This window comes from Micropterus salmoides, unplaced genomic scaffold, assembly GCF_014851395.1.
Source record: "Micropterus salmoides isolate LMB-PRFRI ecotype aquatic unplaced genomic scaffold, ASM1485139v1 Ms_hic_scaffold_10, whole genome shotgun sequence".
Taxonomy (NCBI): domain Eukaryota; kingdom Metazoa; phylum Chordata; class Actinopteri; order Centrarchiformes; family Centrarchidae; genus Micropterus; species Micropterus salmoides.
The window spans coordinates 13,940,119-13,963,391 of NW_024040041.1; the positions used below are offsets into that span (position 1 = coordinate 13,940,119).

Below are 23,273 nucleotides of genomic sequence, written 5' to 3' on the forward strand. Positions count from 1 at the left end.
TTAGTAAATAATGATGCGTCTGCATCACTTTGTAAATACATTAATGTTTGTAAATTATGTGGAATCTAAAGGGAGTCATAATATGAGAGTGACAAACAATGTTGCAGATTCTTTCACAAAATCAGTAGAAGGCAGTCAGTGTCAAGTTTCTAAAAGGAGACACTCAGATCTGCTGTTCTCATTGATCTTAACTGACACTTGAACTCTGGACTGAACTAAAGTTTAACATGTACACTGGATACTGTGATAGTTGATACTTTTCTACCCTAAACAAAAGTCATGTGTTAACTTGATTCAGCACATTTTGAACTGAAAAGTATGGCAGCATATTTATTGTTGTATAAAAAAAATTTTTATACAACAAACAACATCCCGACAACAATTAACCACATAGCATGATATCTGATTAAGACAGTTTTATTTCTGACATAATCAGACACAGATAAATGTAAAATGTAGTTATAATCACAGAAAGTAACATATAAATGTGTGAACTACTTTAGGTTTTTCTAATATAAAAAAAATGTTTTTTGCATTTAGTCACACAGGTTTCAGTTCCTGAGCAGCTGTTTTCCTCCTGAAACGATGTCTTTGACATCTGCAAACGCTGAAATTATTCATCTTCGTCTTTTATGCAAACCTTCAAACCAGCAGCATCAAACTTAAGTTTTTATACCATCTACATGATCCCGGCTGCTGTCACTGTATTTGTATTTGCAACAATATTATTTTAATGAATATGTTTTCCATTATCCATGATTCATGTTAATATTTCCATTAAGAATAGTTATAATGAAATAATGTACAATGAAATTAAAACATCATATGTAAAGCAGAGGTGATTTCCAGGCATGTTTTCACTCTGCAGATATAATAACAGTCAACAGACTCTTCTATTGGCTCCAGTTAGACCAACATTGATGCTTCATGTGTTTGATTCTATGCAAACTCAATGACCTTCCTTGTTACTCAGCTATAAAAACTTCCCATCAGGCTGTCAGTGGAGTTCACAGCACGTCACTTTCAACATAAACCATGTTTTCTGTAGCTCTGCTGCTGCTGTTGGCAGCTGGATGTGAGTCTCTCAGGATTTGTCACACACAGTGACTTCAGACTCGACTTGAGACTCGTCCTCAAAAGACTTCAGACTCGACTCGGACTCCAGGGTTGGGACTCGTGAACAATGTTTATTTTTAGTAAACGTCTGATGAGCTCTCCGTTATTCCCTCCCTCCATTACCTATAACCTGCCTACGTAACACGTATCATCTGCTGCCCGCGGCTGCACGTGAGAGAGGACAACAAACACCGGCAGCTACTCCGCCATTCATCATAAACTTTGGCTTTAAAACTTCATAATACAAGACCCAAACAAAGAAGCGCTGAACGCAAATAGGTTAGTAACCTGTGCTGAGTAAACATGTTTAGCTCAGCATTGGCCATCTAACGTTAGCTTGCTTCTTGCTTAAGCTACGACCTACGGGAGGTTTACTCCGACTGTCATTCTTTATGAAAAGATGAATGAGCGTTTGTTTACTTGCCAAACTTGTGGTGGTCGATAAACGTAATTATTTACGTCCTGCTGGCTGCCACCACCTTAATTATTGCCGAAAGAGGTTACAGGTTTCTTGTTGACCTTGTAACTTTACAGTTTTATTTAGTTATAACTTACACTGGGTTTGAGAGTCAACAGGGTTTGTTGACTTACAGTAGTTTATAAGCTTATAATAAGTCATTAATTGTTGACACATTGTACATTAGGCTACATGGTTGTGCTCTGTAAAGTTAAAAAACAGGTTACCGGTTTATTGTTTATGCAATGTCACAGTTTTATTAAGTCAACGTTACACTGGGTTTAAGAGTCTAGGGAGTGTGTTGACTTACAGTATTTAAGAAGCTGTCAATAATTGCATTGCACATTACATGGTTGTGTTCTGTAAATGGTTACAGGTTACAGTTACAGAATTCCATATAGCCATGCAGTTTTAGTAGCAACCTGGATTGAACGCAGCAGGTGATACAGCATTCGTAATAACCACGAGAGACTTGAGACTTGACTTGGACTCTAGCTCAAAGACTTGTGAGCATCTCTGATAGAGAACACTCAGGATCTCTCTGTAGGCATTGTGTTCCAGTGTGGCTAGAGAGCAGGTATGTCTTGCAGAAGTTATGAGTCAAGGCTGACAATGTTTTTAACTTTTGTGAACATGTTTTAATTTGTTTTAATCACAGGTATTTTAAGCCACCTGTCGTCCAGACCTCGTCAGCTGAATAGCCTGTTGTGCTAAAGTTCACCACAGAGAAGGCAGTGGTGGTTGTTGATAACCCTGAGGTAAAAAGATATTGTCTAGTAGAGCTATGCAAGTTTACTAGTTTGTGTGCCTTTTGATAACATGATTTACTTTGCAGTGGGCCTAAACGTCTGATCTGTAAACGAGGTGGAGTCAGAGCTGGGTTGACTATTTACTGCATTGTTTGAGGTAAAGATCATCTGTCAGGTATTTAGCAGGTATGTTTTTGTAATTTTAGGGTTGTATAGCCACTGATGCTATTCGTGCTTGAATTTTTATGTCAATTCTTATTTTATTAGATTTGTTACAGGTGGATGGGCCCCTGTGAATGTGTTTGCCAACTAAGGTCTGCTAAGGGTGTGGCTGTCTTCCCTTTTTTTGGCTGTGTGATTTCCCTCAGCTTGTTAGCCATTTCTTCCCCTTTTTAGTGTTCTGCCAGACGGACAGGGTGGTGGATTGTGGGAACCCCTTTCCCCTTCACTGCATGTGGTGGTGTGTATGACAGCTGTGTGCGCATGCTTAACTTAGTTTTATTGTGTGGCATTTGTGTGTATCTTGCTGTGTTTAGGTGGCTGCGCACCAGTGTGAGTGGTGGTGTCAAGGCACCTGGGTGGCCCACAGGTAACCTGTGAACTCCCTCCCTGATCTTTTGCCTGTGCATTTAACACTAGAACCGATAATGGGTCAAATTTACCCACAGCTGTTTTTTGGTTGTATGTATCTTTGTTTCAATATAATATTCAAGTCCCCCAGTCTCTGGCTTTTCCTAAAAGTGTGTTATGTAGCACCCCCTGTTGTTAAGAAATGTCAAGATAAAGCCCGATTTTAAAAATGGGCATTTATACCTTTAAGCGCCAGCAGGTACAATTTATAAAATAAAGTCATTTTAGCTCATGTCGTGCGTTTAGATAAACATTCTATGTTGCTATTGGCAACGCCTTTCCCACTACAGACACACACACACACACACACACACACACGTTTACAGTTTTATTTGTTTATTTATTTTTAATATATATATATTTTTAACACACACACGCACACACAGCGTACTGTTTTATTTATTAATATTTTTATTTTTTTAACACACACACATAATTACTGTTTTATTGATTTATTTTATTTTCATTATAAATATATTTAAATTTTTCAAACACAAACACACAGACGCTTTAATTACTTTACGCTTTAATTACTTGTCTAATGAAATGTATGGGGTTGATTGTTCCTACGTAGTTTGTATGATGCTTTGGCAATATTGTTGTTACACATTCATGCCAATAAAGCTAATTTGAATTTGAAAATCTGTGTTGATTCTGCATCTGACGGCCATTATCTGACAGTGATTCACTTGTATGAAGTAAACATGCATGAAAGCTGCTGCTTATAGCTTTTGTTTAGGCTACACGATCATCAAAACTAATGCTGCAGTGGTCTAGTTTTTCCCTGTGATAGAGGTGTGTTCTGCGGTCCCTTCAAGACAGCGTGCGGCTCCCTCCTGTGCTTTTTGACCGGCTATAATTTTTCCAGTGCTGTGTAATTAAAGGGTAAAAGTGATCATTATACATCTTTCCACTGGGTAAAAATTTACTATGAATTTTGGAGTTGATAATAATCGTTTCTTTCGAATAAATAGCCTACTTTTATTTGGACTTTCAAACTTTTGTAGCTATGTGTTATTCTCTGGATGCCCGATGGAGTCCGAAAAAACAAGCAGAAAAGTAAGAACTAGCCGACATTGAGGCTATTATTATAGCCGCCTATAAAACACTACAACAGTCAGTCTTTTTTTGTAAATTGTATGCTGCATTTAAATTCAAGCTGTGTTTAGAATATAACTAGGTTATAACATCTATGACGTCAAAAGAGCTGCCGCGTGTGAACGTGCCCTTCACAGATGCGCAGCGCAAGCGATCAACCTGCACGGTGAAGACAATGAATAGAATAGAATAAACTTTCTGTCAATTCCTGAAATATGGGGATGGTGTTTATAGGAAATACACAGCCAATGTGCTAAATCTTTCCCAAAGTGTGTTGGAGCAACATGTAGCAGAAATAATCACAAAATCACTGCATTTTTATAGCGGGTAGATTTTACCCGCTATGGTGTTATAGGTATACAATGAACCCTGGCGGTGAACCCTCGGTTCAGTTTTGTCTATGTGGCGTCCTTGTCGTTGGATGTTGAGTGTTCTGCTTGCTTTGTTCCCAGTTTTTGGATTACCCTGAGTTCCTTGGATTTACTCTTTGTTGGATTTACCTTTGTTCTGCCAAGGCTTTCAAATGAGTTATAATTTAGTTTAGGTTTAGTAGGTTAGAGTCGAAGATAGCTGCAACTCCACCTCCTCGGCCTGTGCCTCGAGGAATGTGAGGATTAATATGACTGGGAGGGGGTGGATTCATTTAGGCTAACATATTCTCCATCACCCAGCCAGGTTTCAGTAAGACAATATAAATCAATATCATAATCCGATATTAATTTATTTACTAGCATTAGTGTTGTCTATACTGTAGTTTGTGTCTGATTTTATTTTATTATAATTTTATTATTGTGTTATGGTATTTCTGTACGAGTAAGCACATTGTGAGCAATGTACAATCCTGAGTCGAATTCCTTATATGTGTACACATACCTGTCAATAAAGCGGATTCTGATTCTGATTTAGAAGAGAGAGATCTGATGTTTAAGAGTCCACATTTAATTCTCCGATTCTTTTGCACTTGTCAACATTAATCTTAGTGACCCCTGATTGGCGTAACCGGGAGTCATTACCGCCGACATGAATAACAATCTTTCTGTATTTACGTTTATCCTTAGCCAGCAGTTTCAAATAAGACTCATGTCGCCCGCTCTGGTCCCAGGGATGCACTTAACTATGGCTGCTGGCGTCACTAACTTCACGTTTCTCAAAATGGAGCTGCCAATGATCAGAGTTGGTTTCTCAGCGGGTGTATCGCTGAGTGGGGAAAATCTGTTAGAAACGGGAACAGGTTGGTGGTGACCCGTGGGCTTTGAATGCTTACGACTATTCATTCTTCGGACAGTCACCCAGCCACCCCTTCCCGGCTGCTCGGGAGATGACGGGAGGCGGCTACCACAGGCTAACTCAGGTTACATGTCCAACTGGATAATTTCTTTGTATTGCCTGGGTAATCATATTATCCATGTACTCAGGAGTTACAATTAATATTTAACAGTTTTCTTAATTTGTATAGGGTTGTAGGGGTTTTCTTTTCCCTAATGTCATGAAAAAGGTATGACTTATGAACACTTTGTGAGAAAATTAACAGTATAACATGATGAACAACATTTTAGTGATATTTGCTGTTTTTCTTTTAAAATGTATTTGAGTGAAAAAACTGTTGTTATACAGACTTAATAAAAAAGCAACTAACTTATGTAATGTTTGTCCACCTATTGTGTAAATTATAGTGAAACATGAAACTCTTGGAGGAATCACTCATGTACAGTAAACACTGATTCTCCAGTTTCACCAAACAGTAACTGAGATCCAAGTCAAATCCAGTTCCTCCCTGTGAGGAGGAGTCAATGCAAAACTCAGATGTCTTCCACCTCTACTTATCTGACTGCAGAGAGGATGACAGAGAACAGTGGACACACAGTTTAACATGATGGACTATAGGACAGGACTGCTGCTTTTAACTGTCTGCTGGGCAGGTGAAGATCTTCACTGATCTTGATCAAATTTTATTTGTGTCATCAGCTTATTTCACTTGATGATTTTTTATCTTCTTGACAGGTGTTGATGGTCAGACTCTAACAGAATCTGAACCAGTGGTTAAAAGGCCTGGAGAATCCCACAGATTGACCTGTACAGCCTCTGGATTCACATTCAGCAGCTACAGCATGCACTGGGTCAGACAGGCTCCTGGAAAAGGACTGGAGTGGGTTGCTTATGTCAGATATGATAGTGCTTACATCTACTACTCTCAGTCAGTTCAAGGCCGGTTTACCATCTCCAGAGACAACAGCAGACAGCAGCTGTATCTGCAGATGAACAGTCTGAAGACTGAAGATTCTGCTGTTTATTATTGTGCTCGACACTCACAGTGACTGGAGTTGGTTGAGCAGCTGTACAAAAACCTACAGTACTCCTCTTTAAGCTAGTAGAGCCTAAGAATTACATTTTTTATAGTATATAAATCATATTCTAAATGTTTTATTGTTATTATCTTTATTTTTTTGTATTTCGTATTTTACGATTTTTTTTTCAAAAACACAAAGTTGTGTAAAATGTTCCTGTGAAAAATTAGCTAATAATAAAAAACCCCAATAAAAATCACTTGTTCATAAAAGGCCAATGATAGCAAGTATAAACTACTACAAATACTAAACATTTCTTCTAAGACACAATAATGTCTGTAAATTATGTGGAATCTAAAGTGAGTCATAATATGAGAGTGAAAATAACTTGTTGCAGTTTCTTTTATAAAATCACTAGAGGACAGTCAGTGTCAAGTTTCTCTCTCCTCTGTTTCTAAAAGGAGACACTCAGATCTGGTGTTCTCATTGATCTTAACTGACTGACACACACACACACACACACACACACACACACACACACACACACACACATCATGATATATGATTAAGATTTTTTTTTTCTGATGTAATCAGCTACATATAAAAGTCAAATGTAGTAATAATCACAAAAAGTAACTTACAAATATGTGAACTACTTTAGTTTTCATCAAAGATAAAATATTTAGTTTTTTGCCTCTGGAGGTGCCAAGTTTCTCTGTATGTCTGTGTCTTCAGATATCTGCAAACACTGAAAGCATTCATCATCATTATCATCAGGTCTTTTATGCAAACCTTCAAACCAGCAGCATCAGAAGTTTTTTTTTACTATTACTGTATTTCTGTTTGTAACAAATACAGTGAGTGAGCAAATAAATTACTAAATAAATGCTGCAATTACAAAAACACTGGTCTCAGAGGTTTGAAGTTAATCATGAATGTGATGTAGGAGGTGCTGACAGTAAATAAATGATCTGAGGAAAACAGATCGCATCATGTTTAAAGTGTCTTTTAATAATCTATAAACATGCTAGACACACTGTGCAAAGCTGATAATGAATATGTTTTCCATTACCCATAATTCATGGGAATATTTACATTAACAAAAGCAATAATGAAATAATGTGCAATGAAATCAAAATATAATATTTAAAGCAGAGGTGATTTCCAGGCATGTTTTCCCTCTGCAGATATAATAACAGTCAACAGACTCTTCTATTGGCTCCAGTTAGACCAACATTGATGCTTCATGTGTTTGATTCTATGCAAACTCAGTGACCTTCCTTGTTACTCAGCTATAAAAACTTCCCATCAGGCTGTCAGTGGAGTTCACAGCACGTCACTTTCAACATAAACCATGTTTTCTGTAGCTCTGCTGCTGCTGTTGGCAGCTGGATGTGAGTCTCTCTGGATTTGTCAAAGTCAGCTGTTCTTCTTTTGCAGTATAACTTGATCATTTGTTACAAAACATTTTCTTTTTTAACAGGTGTGAAGTGTGAACAGTTGACACAGCCAGCCTCTGTGACTGTGCAGCCAGGTCAACGTCTGACCATCACCTGTCAGGTCTCTTATTCCGTTAGCAGCTACTGGACAGCTTGGATCAGACAGCCTGCAGGGAAAGGATTGGAGTGGATTGGAATTGGACGTGTTGGACAGACCACATATTACAAAGATTCACTAAAGAACAAGTTCAGTATCTCCTTAGACTCTTCCAGCAACAGAGTGACTCTAAACGGACAGAATGTGCAGCCTGAAGACACTGCTGTGTATTACTGTGCCAGAGATCCACAGTGAAACACATTAACAGGAGAGTCATACAAAAAGTACTTCCTCTATTTACCAGCACCACTGGTGACATCCACTTGTCTCAGTATTACTTGTTTTTTTCCCGTCAGAATACTGATTGATTGACAGATTGAATGTTAAAGTTGCAACCTAGACAAATAAATAAAGCATTTTTTTGTTTGTCCTTTGAAGCAATGTTTCATACAATGCTGTATTAGTGTGGTGAAACAGTTTCCTTGTGTCTTCTTAAGGAAATTTATTGATATCATGCATGTGATACAAAAATGTACATTTCAGTAAAATGTCAAGATACAATCTTCCACATGATTTGCAGATTGAACACCAACATCTTTCTGAAAACAATTTTCCTACACAAAATCCATTCCACAATCAAGTGTTCTTTTCCTGGTCCGTTATGTACATGACAAACCCTCAGCATGTTACCAGTATGTATTGCACTGTGCTAGAAGTTACGGAAAATGTAATAACAAAGTCCAATTAGAAAAACCAGCAAGACCCCAGTAGCCTCCCAGTCCACAGTTGTCCATACTGTGACAAAGAGGTTATGAGTTCAACATTTTGATGACCATACACAGGAATAAGCTCACCTTCCAGATCAGATCACCTTTAATACCAACCATGTTCTCTGTAGCTCTGCTGCTGCTGCTGCTGCTGCTGCTGGAACCTGGGAGTCTCACTGAGGCAGAGACACTGACAAATTATTACACTGATTCACTGAATTCATTCAACATGTTTTCCTCCACAGGTGTGAAGTGTGAACAGTTGACACAGCCAGCCTCTGTGACTGTGCAGCCGGGTCAACGTCTGACCATCACCTGTCAGGTCTCTTATTCTGTTAGTGGCTACTGGACAGCTTGGATCAGACAGCCTGCAGGGAAAGGACTGGAGTGGATTGGAATGAGAGTTGGCTCCAGCACACACTACAAAGATTCACTAAAGAACAAGTTCAGTATCGACTTAGACTCTTCCAGCAACAGAGTGACTCTAAATGGACAGAATGTGACACTGCTGTGTATTACTGTGCCAGAGATCCACAATAACACAAAACAACAGTAGACCTGAACAAAAGTAGTATATTAGGGGCAGCTTTGCGTGCTTCCGCGAACCCCCAGTAACAAGCTGTTTCAAATGTATGAGCGATTATTTAGGCTACTCTTGTCGTTCTTCTCTTAAGGACAGCAATTGCAATAACCTGCCGCGTTGTCAGAAAGGAGAAAAAGAGCATTTATTTTATTGAAGTAACATGGTGACTTACATAGAAAGGAGAAAAAAAAAACTACTTAAAACTGTCTCCTATTGTTAGGATAGTAGATTGGGTGACATCTATCTGTTTAAATCACATCCTAATGTTGGACACATAGCTGTCGCAGATAGAGAATGCAAACACAGGTTGCTTTTATGTTTCTACATTTTAGAAACCCCTGTGTTAATATTCTATGACGATTCAACTTTCTCAGTAACAAAGTGTTTCAAATGTGTGAGCGATTTTCTTATATAGACTACTCTAGTCTTATTGATCAGGGATTTGTGCTCTTGTTTGACTCTTAACTTATAGATTGAGACCTTGTAAATCTTAAGGACAATGATTGGAGCGGGTTGTTAGAGAGGAGAGAAAAAACACTCATTTTAGCCCTAATTACATTGCTACATTGCTGCAGCACCTATTCACCCTGTGCTGAATGCTTCGTTTTAGCGATGGAGTGATACATCTTGTCTCTAAATGATCTTTGTTGGGAGCTGCACATTCGCAGTTCTTAGTTAAGGACTACTAGCCAATCAGAAGCAGAGAAGGGCGGGTTAGCGAAAAGACGGTCAACAGCTTCGATTCAGCTGTAGGCTCTGCCTACCAGGTTGGCAATTTGGACTGGAGCAAGAGTTTCAGAGTGGCGAGTTATTAATCTGTAACAAAAGTATCTTTCATCCCTAAAGTTTTAACTGAGCTCTGTCTCTACATCACAGTAACAACTTCATGTCCTTTGACTGCTTGGAGGGTAGCTAGTGTTTGGAAGGGAGAGGAGAGGTGTGTGCTGCAGCTCAGTGTTTTCCCCCGGTGTTTCTGAGGGCGTGTCGGAGCAGTCGCTCACCCAGCATTATAACATGTATTTTCATTGCGACGTCACAAGAAAGGGAAATAAAGGCTGGACTACAAACGAGCCGTTTTCAGACAGTTCAGAGCAGAGTTTTCAGTGGGAGATGGGAACTGCCTTTGGGGTGGACTTTGGGCTTTTTCACTTTGCAAACCTAGTACATGCACAAAAAACATATATAACTCAATAAATAATAATAATAATAATAATAATAATAATAATCTTTATTTGTAGAGCACTTTTCAAAAACAAGTTACAAAGTGCTTTAACAAGTGTAAAGGACAGGGAAAAAGCCAAAAACCATAATACCACCTCTTTAATAGCTTACCTCAAAACAGTGTGCATGAGTGAAACTTACAACCTGTGTCATCCTCATAACGCAAACAATGTCTTTAAACAATGCAGCAGTAGGTCTATTAAAAGATAAAACCTTTTATTTTTGTAAGGAATCCTATCTGTTTTACATATTTTGAGGGCCATCATGATGAATAGACTTACTAAACTGCATAAACAACAGTTAAAGAAAAGGTGTAGGGATTATTGATACTGTGCTAAAGCACATTTCTTTACCTGAGTCTTTTTAAGACTCCAAGTTACATAAATATCCCTCAGAAAGAGATGGCATACTCCGGTTGCTTTTACTGTTTCTACAATTAGAATCCACTGTGTTAACAAAAGGAGATTAAGAAACTGCCCAAGTGGTGTCACCAATGTAAGGGAGGATCTTGGGGGAGTGTGGGACTGCGTTGGTGGGAAAGAATAGGACGGGATCACAGCCAGATAGCTGTCGGATTAACATGAAATGAAACATGAAAGCATGATTACGGATCTAGAACTGGTGAACGGTGAAAGCATGCCGGAGTGCTTGTTTGCCTCAAGGCTTACCTGAGGTCCTCGGATGTGCCTCATCCTCGTCTCCTCTGCGGTGGGGGCTGCTGTCACCCCGCTGTCTGTGGCTGCCGGTGGCCAGAAGGGGACCTGACACAGGAAATGGTGGAGTACAAAATGGTTGTCCACCTGTTTGGTGCCAACACATCCCCAAGCTGCGCCAACATTGCTCTACGGACAACAGCGGAAGTTAACAGAACAGGATCTTCACCTGAAGCTGTGGACACAGTTCTCAGGAATTTTTTATGTAAATGACTGCTTAAAGGCAGTAAGTAATGAGTCTGAAACCATCACCCTGAGTAGAGACCTCATGGCCTTGTGCGCCTCAGGTGGATTTCATCCTACTAAGTGGACAAGCAACAGCCGAGCTTTCTTAATGGCTGTTCCAGAAAGTGAGAGAGCTATGGAATTTAAGGTTTCGGACCTGGATTAAGATGTTCTTCCTGTTGAAAGAACCCTTGGTGTGCTCTGGGACAGTCTGACTGCTTCAAATTCAGAGTCAACGTCAGCAAGAAAGCAGCAACAAGAAGAGGAGTTTTGTCAGTCGTAAGCTCCATATACGACCCCCTTGGACTTCTCGCTCCAGTTGTGCTGCCAGCTAAGACCTTTTTGCAGCAACTATGCAAGGACAAGCTTACATGGGATGAGGTAATGCCTGACAAACTCGCACAATACTGGAATGCTTTGATAAGTCAGCTGCCTCAACTTTCAGACTTCCAAGTGAGAAGATGTATCAAGCCTGAAAGATTTGGATCTGTCGTGTCTACATAGTTACACCATTTTTCTGATGCCAGTGAGAAGGGCTATGGAACGGTGTCTTTCCTGAAGCTCACAAACAGTGACGGCCATGTGCATTGTGCTTTCATGATGGGAAAGGCACGGGTGGTCCTCTAAAGCAAACCACTATTCCACGTTTGGAGCTAACGGCTGCTGTGGTATCCGTCAAAATAGACACACTTTTAAGGAAGGAGCTGCAGCTGGAGCTAAACGACTCTGTGTTCTGGACTGACAGTACTGCTGTATTGAAATACATTGGAAATAAGGCTCTACTTCTCAAAACCTTTGTTGCTAACAGAATTGCAATCATCACAGCATCAACGCAGATGGAACAATGGCGGCACATCAAAACAACAGAAAATCCAGCTGACTGTGCATCTTGTGGGCTCTCTGCAGAGCAGTTCACGGCCACTCACAACTGGATTAACGGACCTTCAGTGTTGAAAGATCCTGCCTATCAACAGCCCAGAGAAGCAGTGTGAAACTTTCTGAGGATGATGACGAGGTGAGAAAGGCTGTCATTGTGCACTAAACAGACCTCACTGAAAGTACTGACATGATAGACAAATTAATGGGCTATTATTCCAGCTGGCATCGCCTCAAAAGAGCAGTGGCATGGATGCTTAGACTCCAAGATGGTCTACTGCTTTTAAGCAAAAGGCGGCGAGAACTGGAAGCTGCAATCCGCCAATGTGATTCTGGCTCAAACAAGGTAGTGATCGATATGAACAAAGAAATGCAGCAGTTGAGAACAGCCTTTCACAAGGGGCCTCTGGATGTGGAGAACCTTAACCATGCAGAAATGGAGAACATTTGATATTGTCAAAACCACAAGTTCCAAGTTGAGATCTCACCCCTGGAAAAAGGGAAACCAGTGAAAAGAAATAGCCCTTGCTTCCCCCAGGACTGTTTAGCAAGGATGACTGTTATTCAAGTCGTAGATGGAAGCAAACTCAGTACCTAGCAGACCTGTTTTGGAAGAGGTGGGTACGTGAGTATTTGCCCAGCCTACAGCTACGGCAAAAATGGGATGAAGTCAAACAAAACCTAGTGCCAGGGGATGTTGTGATGATCCTGGACGACAATGCCCCCCGGAACTCTTGGCTGCTGGGTAGGGTAGTGGACACTATATTGGACACTAAAGGACTGGTTCGTTGAGTGCTGGTTAAAACAAAATCCAGTACTTTGGAAAGGCCTGTTGCTAAACTTTGTCTCATATGTGAAACAGACACTTAATGTGTTGTGCTGAGATATAAGATGCTGGTGACATCTCAGTAAGTGGATCGCTGCTCCTCAGGAAAGTGTTGGGTCAGATGTACGACCAGGCTGGGCCAGTTAAGCCTGGTCCCCACCTTCACCAACTTAATAAACTTTGTCAAAAAATACTCCATTAGCTTTCTATTATAGTCAATAAATTTGCAAGCAAAAACTTCTTTGGAGACGGTCAAGAGTCGGTGCAAAAGAGTTTATTCCAAAATAGGTCACATAAACCCGTACAACATCCCAGCAGGTCGGAGGATGAAGCCCATCCTATGGTCTGCAGACAGTCTTATATATATATCTCTTCTGGGCTGGTTTGCCCCCTCCTTTCCTCATGATGAACTTCTTTTCCTCTGTTATTGTGTTGTTTTTACCAATTAACACTGTTCCCCAGCTGTCATTTATTACTGTATTGTAGACTTTCTACATCTTTATACTACTGTATAAGAAGTTCATCATTTACATTTCAACTTCAGTCTCACTGTGTTTTTTAAAGGTTACGCATGCTTAATTTGACACATAATTGTATTTTTTAACCAATTAATATAAGAATAACATAAGTAAAGTTGCATTTTTCATTAATGCTTGGTTTCTTACAGCATTCTTGATGTTATCCTGGCTGCTTTCTGCTTTCTGCTTATCATCTGTCTGTCGTGTTTTTGCCAAGCATCTGTCGGTTTTTTGGTCATCCTCTGTCGTGTTTTTGCAAAGCATGAATTCCTTCAGCAAGTTCACTCAAAGTTCACACAGGTCATAAGCAAATTCACTCAAAGCTCATACTGGCTATAATAACCAGAGGTTGGAAGTTGACAATCAAATCCCCTTAATCAGTAATTAAGCATATAGTCTTAATGTTAGCAGATTAACACCTCAGCAGTTCCTTGTGTAATCACAACAACAGTAGATAACGGTAGACCAAAGCATGCACTGTCACAGTGTCGGCAGATCTTGCACACCTGCAGCCTCTCCTATGGTCATAATCTACAGTAGATAACAGTTGGACAAATACAAACCACCTGCAGCCACTTCCTGCAGTCATTCCTCCCACTCAAGGATCTGTTTCTGTGTTCATGACTACAGTTCACTACTTATAAGTAAAAACTAAAGCATATCTATGTAAAAAGAAAATGATTAAGAATGATTATTGATTAATACTAGTAAAATGATTAAAAATGATGATATAAGAATGATTACTTAAAGTAACTGATTAAAGACAATAAAACTGATTAACAATGATTAATATTGATCAAGGATAATCACTGATGACTGTTTCTTGACTGATGTCTACCGTCTGCAATGCTCCCCCTCTCTGTGTCCTAGGCATGCCCTCTGCCGATCATGCTATTTTAACCAAAAACCTGACTTTGTGGAATAAGCTGGTGTCTCTTGTACTTTTTGCTATAGACAGGACCTTCTTACTGTATTGATGTATGTTTTGTAACACAATTTTCACTAATTCTGCTTCTACATTTTCCTTTGCTGGTGCTTTGTATGATGCCTTGCTGTGCTCATTCTGCTCCCAGAGTGCACGTACCTGCTTACACACACATGTGCTACTGTTACTGCCTCCGAGCAGCTAGTCACAGAGAGGACCACACACTCTCAGAGCTATGGAGTTTCAGCATTGTGATCTTAACTTTACACTATAAAATAGCACTCTAAATGATGACAATAGCTATAGAGTTTTGACACTGTAATCTTAACTTTACACTCTAAAATAATACTTTAAATGATGCCAATGCAGACCACCTTCGCTCTAGTAATTAATGATAACAATTTAGGCTGTAATGTTCTAAAATAATTCTCAACAAAAGGACACTGTTAACCTGTGTGTATCCTTTGGACATAGTAAAGGGGGAAATGTATGTGAACGCGTTAGTGACTTTGGTACTCTGTTACAGTTTTAAATGGCTCATTTTTTAAGTTGGAGTAATCATAAGTCATCTTGCCTTATAATTAGAAGCCGAAGTACACAAACAAACCACACAGTGCAAAGAATAGGGCAATAACACCTGCATGCCTAAGTGTGCTAATTGCACAAGGTGAAAAACTGAAAACCTGCCAAAGTCTTCTAAATGAAGCTACCCACTTTAATATTGTGAAAATCCATCTATTGCATAAACTATATTTACACATGAAAAAGGGACTCTTGGAGGAATGACTCCACAACATGACAGACAACCTTCAACAAACAGTAACTGAGATCCAAGTCAAATCCAGTTCCTCCCTGTGAGGAGGAGTCAATGCAAAACTCAGATTTCTTCCACCTCTACTTATCTGACTGCAGAGAGGATGACAGAGAACAGTGGACACACAGTTTAACATGATGGACTATAGGACAGGACTGCTGCTTTTAACTGTCTGCTGGGCAGGTGAAGATTCTCACTGATCATGAGTTGAGTTATCTTTAAAACATTACCAACTCAATGAAAATTATTATTTTCTTGTCCTAACAGGTGTTGATGGTCAGACTCTGACAGAATCTGAACCAGTGGTTAAAAGGCCTGGAGAATCCCACAGATTGACCTGTACAACTTCTGGGTTCGCACTCAGCAGCTGGGGCATGCACTGGATCAGACAGGCTCCTGGAAAAGGCCTGGAGTGGGTTGCTTATATCAGTAGCGGTGGTAGCAGTTACTACTCTCAGTCAGTTCAAGGCCAGTTTACCATCTCCAAAGACAACAACAGACAGCAGGTGTATCTGCAGATGAACAGTCTGAAGACTGAAGATTCTGCTGTTTATTATTGTGCTCGAGACTCACAGTGACTGGAGTTGGTTGAGCAGCTGTACAAAAACCCACAGTACTCATCTTTGATCTGTTAGAGCCTAAGAGTTAATATTATTTTATAGTACATAAATCATATACTTTATGTTACATTACATGTTTTTTCAAATAATACGAAGTTGTGTAAACTGTTCCTGAGAAACCTTATTACATTACATATGGACATTAAACATATTAAAGAAAAACACAATAAAGATCACTTTGGTTGTTGAATCTACACTAACAAAAAGAAAGAAAAACATTTCTATACATGTCCACAAATTTAGATGCATTAATGTCTGTAAGTGCCCTAACACTTGTTACATGAAGCCACCAGAGGAGGAGCCCTCAGACCACTAATGACTTCAACACCAGTTCACTGTTAATGAGAGAAACAGACATATTATCAGCCAAAAGGAGAAGGAATATAACATGGTTTAGTATAATGAACAATAATAATAATATAATAACATAATAAAGCACAGTTTTTTCAGCTCACAACTGTGTTTTAAAAAGTTCTTCACCTAACGGAACATGATGGAATAAAATGTAAAATCTGAACTACTATTTAATAATAAAATAATAATAATAATCAAATGATTTTTATTTTTTGGGAGTGCATTGTGTGTGTCAGATTTTTCTTCCCTGTAATATGAAAATCCCTTTGTGGACTTGAAACAAAATTAAGATGAAGAACATAATGTAATCTTTTGGTAAGGTCAAATTTTGTGCCATGAAAATTCATTTGTGAGTATGTTTAAAATTGTTACTTGTTGGATGATACTCTGATAAATCTGACCACATAATAAGACAGAAAATTCAACTTTTGAAGACAATTCATATTAAGCAAATTTATTTATTGCTTAAATTATATTTATTTGGCTGGTGTTGCAACTCATACATTATTGTTTTTCAAGTCCAACAAAGAAAAGGCCAAACTCTTAATGCAAAACCTAACTATCTTCAACCTTCACTAATCTGACTGCAGAGAGGAAAATAAACCTTTTAATGTTTTACTGTAACTTTTGTTTTACTCAACATAACAGTGTTTGTGTATCTGACTGAATTAATCACAAGGACATGGTTACAGTTTATAAAAAGAACATGCTAGCAAAGCCGCCCTCAACGTGTTGATGTAGTTTTGTTTTTTTAAAAAACAAACAAGTAGCAACACCTAATAATGCTCTATAGGAAAGCAGGAAATGCATATGCATGGAAATAGTGACTGTGACTAACTTTTGAAACTGAAGACAGTTAGCTGTGCGTAATAAAACTAAAACGTGTTACTGGAATAATCAGTGAAAAGACACAAATATTTCTTTATACCAGTTACAATATGTGTGGTCTGTTGTGAACATGAAGATATCGGCCTGGGCTAACATTAGATTCCCAGGCTGAATTATTATCCCAGTACGGCCCTGTGGAACAGTAATATGCTTATTGATGTTGATTTGACATTTATGTTGATATTTTACAAGCATTAATATACTCACCAAACACTATCAGCTCTCTCCTCCCTGTGAGGAGGAGTCAATGCAAAACTCAGATGTCTTCCACCTCTACTTATCTTACTGCAGAGAGGATGACAGAGAACAGTGGACACACAGTTTAACATGATGGACTATAGGACAGGACTGCTGCTTTTAACTGTCTGCTGGGCAGGTGAAGATCTTCACTGATCTTTATTTAATGTTTTCTTGTAATGTGTCTTTTTGTTGCATGTGATAGTTTTCTTTGCTGTATTAACAGGTGTTGATGGTCAGACTCTGACAGAATCTGAACCAGTGGTTAAAAGGCCTGGAGAATCCCACAGATTGACCTGTACAGCCTCTGGATTCTCATTAAGCAGCTACCATATGGCCTGGGTCAGACAGGCTCCTGGAAAAGGACTGGAGTGGGTGGCTTATATCAGTAGCGGTGGTAGCAGCAAATACTACTCTCAGTCAGTTCAAGGCCGGTTTACCATCTCCAGAGACAACAGCAGACAGCAGGTGTATCTGCAGATGAACAGTCTGAAGACTGAAGATTCTTCTGTTTATTATTGTGCTCGAGAGCCACAGTGACTGGAGTTGGTTGAGCAGCTGCACAAAAACCTACAGGACTCATCTTTACCACAATCAACTCACATGACTAATGTCATTAATGTTAAAAGATATAATACACTTCATCAAAATGACTCCTCAGAGAAGACAGTGGCTGAACAATAAATTGTTTTTGATAACTGTCTAACTTGTGATCTACAAGTGTTTTTACTCTAAGTTTGCAGGAGTTTGGAGTGGAGTTAAAATTACAGTATGCACAGAGTCCAGCAGAGACTGTGGATTGAGAGAATAAATGGAGAATCAAACTGTTTTCAGCTCTACACTCACTTAACTACTCAAATTGTCTAGTGTTTTGTTTACTCCTCTTAATTGTGATTTTGAATTTGCACTTTCATGTACATTAATCTGACAGATAAACCAGCAGCCTTTTTCCTGTGCACTGCATTTGTAAGTTCTTTGCATATCGTCCCACAGGTTTCACTTCCTAAATAATTCATTTCCTTTTGAGGCTCCAGGTTTCTCTGTATGTCTGTGGCTTCAAACTGCCACAATTTATTTTCTGAAATCTTTAAAGTAAAAAAAAAAAGAAATAACAATCCAGGCCCTCAACCAGCTGCAACAAACTCAAATACTCACAGATTATCTTGCTTTCACTTCACTTGTGTTTGCAGCAACAGAATGAAAATAAAACCAAAAGTATGAATCAATTAATTTTACGATCAGATGTATTAGTTCATAATCCTAGGATTTCTGAATTAAACTTCATCAGAAATGAAGCCATTAAGTAAGTCATGCGTTGGTCAAATTTTAGAAGAACAAATCTTTTCAAATCAGAATCATGTGAATAATCGCATTTTCTAAATTGACTCAGCAGGTTATCGTAGTCAGGGAGGTTCAGATGTCTCAAATCACTATTTGCTAGTTGTCAGATTGTTTAAATGCTGTTTTATTTTGTGTCATGCTGTGTTCATACTGTTGAATTTGACTGTAAAAGCAGAATGTGATGTAGGAGGAGCTTACTGTAAACAAATTCTCACAGGGATCCAGTTTACATCATATTTAAAGGAGGTTCATAGATTTGAAAACAGAAGCACAGACTCACCTGCACAACATCTGGGTTTAGCTTTAGTAGCTCAGTTTGGAACTGGATCAGACAGGTTCCTGGAAAAGGACTGGAGTGGATTGCTCTTGTACACACATCTAGTTCTCCTATCTCTTACTCCCAGTCAGTCCAGGGTAGATTCACCATCTCCAGAGATGACTCCAGCAGTAAAGTCTATCTACAGATGAACAGTCTGAAGACCGAGGACACAGCAGTGTATTACTGTGCCAGAGAGACACAGTGAGAGACAATAACAGGAGAGTCATACAAAAACTACTTCCTCCATTTACCACCATCACTGGCAATATTCAGTATTATTTGTTGTTTTTTCCACAATACTGATTGTTACTCTCAGTGATGGAAAGTCTGAGTAGTGACTTATTGAATATTGAAGTTCCAACCTACACAAACAAATAAAATATTATTCTTTATTTTTAAGGAAAAAAAATACAATTTTGTTGTTTCTCCTTTAAAGCAATGTTTCATGCAATGCTGTATTAGTGTAGTGAAACGTTATCTTTGTAATGATATTGATTAATATCATGCATGTGATAAAAAATGTACATTTCAGTAAAAATAAAATAAAGTCTTCCAGATGATTTGCAGATTGAACACCAAAATATTTATGAGAACAATTTTCCTACACAAAACCCAGTCCACAATTAATTGTTCTTTGTCCGGTCCCTTATACATGACGACAGTGGCGGTTCTAAACCAATAATATTGATGGGGCCAGTCTGGGGCCAGATGTTTTGTCAGAGGGGCACATTCAATAAGGGACAAAAGAGACAAGGAAATGTTCAAACTTTCAAAATGTCTTGTTTAGTATATAATGTAATGTTTTAGTATGTTTCAGTAACTTACAGTTATTTGTTTCAGTAACAGGATCTTTTCTGTGACTTAGTTATAGTTTTATTAAATTACATTATTCAAAAAAAAAAACAACTACATTCCTGTTAACTTTAGCTGGAGTTACAGTACATTCTTTGATGCAACTCTTCTTTGTAAGGCTTAATGAACAGGATAAGCTCTAGTGTACTGGACTTTCTCTGGATCCCAGTTTGTATTTTGTATCCCACTAAAACTTTTGCTAGGAAAATAGAAACTTGTTCATATTCACCCCTGTAATTAGTCATGATGTGAAGTATACACAAAATTAAATACATGATGGTAGGCCATCATCTGTGCATTATGGACGGGGATTTTGATCTTTAAACACTTTAATTCCTGCATTATGATGAAAATGTTTTTATTTATGTAAAAGGAAACACAAAATTCAGGTGGCACGTTTCCAAATATTAAATTATAACAGAATCTAAGTCAGTGCAGCTTTCAGGTGTTCTGTGTTGCTTTCAGATCTGCTACTTTTTCTTAATGTGCAAGTTATTTTCTAAAGGCATTCTCATTTGTTATTTACTGTAAGCTATATTTCATACGTTTTTTTAACAAATTATCCTTTAAAAAAGTGGTGGGGACATGTCCCCAGTGTCCCGAGTGTAAATGACACCTATGAATTTACCCTTTAGGGAGGGGGACTCTCAGGGGCGCTGCATTCAGTTTAATGTGCATTTTGAGTCAAATAGATGTAACGTTGAGAGAGCAATGTGTTAAACTGATTACAATGATGTTGATTTTACAGTATCGATGGCGTAGATATTTGTATGAGCAGTGTGGTGTATAACATATGTGCATTTGACCATTACAGTTTAAAATAATACTCTGCAGCTGGAGAGAGGCACAGTGAACTCTTAAGGGGGAGTAATGATTGATGGGTGTGCAAAGAGTGAACCCTCCTATGGAATTTGACCTCTGACCCAGTGGTAGGGGGAGTAGAGATTAGTGTCTATGAAGAGACTTTGCCCTTATATGGTCTTTAGCAGATACCTAAACATGTCCTATATAAGCTGTGTTCAATGTACAGAGAGACAGAGTGGTTATCGGGCTGGGTCACTCTCCAAGCTGCTGCAGAGCTTGTAATTGATGCTGAACTCCTTGATGTAATAAACTTTTATAATCAAGAACAGTGTCAAGCGGATTTCTTCTCAACACATCATCGCAGCATTATCGTTCGGACACCACAGCAGTTTACTTGAAAAATGGGACAGACTCTCTAGATCTAGCTTCCAAACAGTAACATGGATGACTACGTGGTCAGTTATAACATCATAAGACTATCGCAAAGTAAATGTTTGCTTTACAGGGAAACTATATGCTTGTTTAGACATTCTCAATTCAGTGCAATGAATAATATGAAGTTCAATAACACGTAATGTTAACGTTAGCCTATAAAAGCGTGTATAATGCGTGTGCTAGATTGCTCTGCAAAAACCTCGTTGATAAAACAATACTAAAACGATGGATGAAACACTTCACGTTATATTTTTAATTTACTTTCGTGAAGTCGAAAGTCTGCCTTCAACTTGCGCTCCAGCGGCAGGGAGAACACTTTCTATCAGGGATAACTACCTTGACACGACGCTGGACAGTGGAGGTGTAACGTCCTAAGGATCCAACTAGTTGAGACACTTTTGTTCTGCCTTTCGCATCAGTGCCATATCATCGCAAGGAACATATATTACTATGATTATTGTAGACTTTTCGTTCAGAGGGGGGCCATAGGGGGTCCAAGGTCTGTGTTACAGAGGCACTGGCACCCTGTTGGCTCCCCCCCAAAACCACCACAGCATGACAAACCCTCAGCATGTTACCAGTATGTATTGCACTGTATCAGAAGATACGGAAAATGTAATAACAAAGTCCAATTAGCAAAACCAGAAGGACCTCAGCAGCCTCGCAGTCCACAGTTGTCCATACTGTGACAAAGGGGGATGAGTTGAGCAGTTTGATGACCATACACAGGAATAGGTTTACAGTGTAATATTTACAAAATTTAAATAGTGTTCCCCACATATACTTGGGCCGCCCAGGAATATTGACAGCTGCTGAAGTATATTTGGCAACCCATTTTAGCATTTTGCAGAGATAAACACAGAGAGATGTTAACTGGTATTACGTAATAAGACGCAGACACGGTGGAAATATGACAAGCAGGCTCTGCATGCACAGCGAACCACTAATCAAAATATTGTTCTTGATCAGTTTATCAAATAACCAAAGCAGGCAGTGTCGTAATGTTGGTTTTGATAAATATTTCATTAAATGCTTAACCTACTATTGCTTGACCATGTTAAGTGTACATCAGCCCACCTTGCAGGTGTAGAACTGCTCTGTGTCGTCTTCTTGCAGCAGCGCTGGTAGACATCTGAGACATACAGTCTGCTCCACATTGATGTCTTGCGTTTGCTGTAGTGAAACATAAGAAAAAAGTCTAAAATACCAACAATATATATTTACACTTTGCTGCAGACTGTGCTCATTGTTTTTCCCTATAGACTAGGGATGTCCCAAATATACTGTATATTTTTGTCCAAGCTAGAGTTCTTTGCAAATGCAAGTCCAATCCACGACTTTTTTATTCAAATTTTGAATAAATATATACCTGGCACACTGTTATAATGCAGCTTTAGCCTAATACATTCAACAGACCTTATTTTACACAAGCATCTATACATCCCAAAACTGAAGATCCGGATTGAAAAATGCAAAATTTATAAACATTCAGTAATTTAAGATATGAATGAATATTTATCATGAAAAAATGTGACTCTTGACTTTGAAATCAAGAAATATCAATCTGCTGAAGCTACTAGTTGAGTGTTCGGTATCCTGCTCTTTGCTGGAAAAAAAAGAGAAAGAAAAGAACAGGGAGACAACAGGTCTGTTGACAGTTAGTTACTATCCATGTTTTGTCAACACCAGGTGTCGGTCACTTGCACCAGTGTGTCGAAATAATTTTTCACATTCACACAATCTTAATTTTTTTTTCACTCAGCAGGCTGAGGTGGATAAAAAATAACATGAGTACAGTAAGAAAAGGTCAGATTTGTGGGTTATTTCTGTCTATTCTGATTAAAATCTGCTCGAATGTGCCCCAGTACTGATCCTCGGGATCTGCTCAGGACATAAAATTTACCTGAGAATGCTTTTACAGTGGAGAAGAGATCTTCTGGGCACCAGTCCAATTCTCCTGGCATCTCTCTGGCCACAACTAGCAAACGATCTGTGTGAGAAAACACATTATGAAAAGTATAACAATAAACAATCTAAATATGTGCACTTTATGTAAGTTAGCTGATGTTACTGGAAAGGAGCTG

The 23,273-nt window shown here is 38.8% G+C and overlaps 1 gene segment (V, D, J or C); it reads left to right on the forward strand.

Annotated features, from left to right (window-relative positions):
- Nucleotides 1–832: 832 nt before the first annotated feature.
- LOC119887050 lies at nt 833–8,225 on the forward strand. The segment is given in 2 exon segments: nt 833–1,075; nt 7,819–8,225. Coding segments are annotated over 2 exon segments (348 nt in total).
- The last annotated feature ends 15,048 nt before the right edge of the window (nt 8,226–23,273 follow it).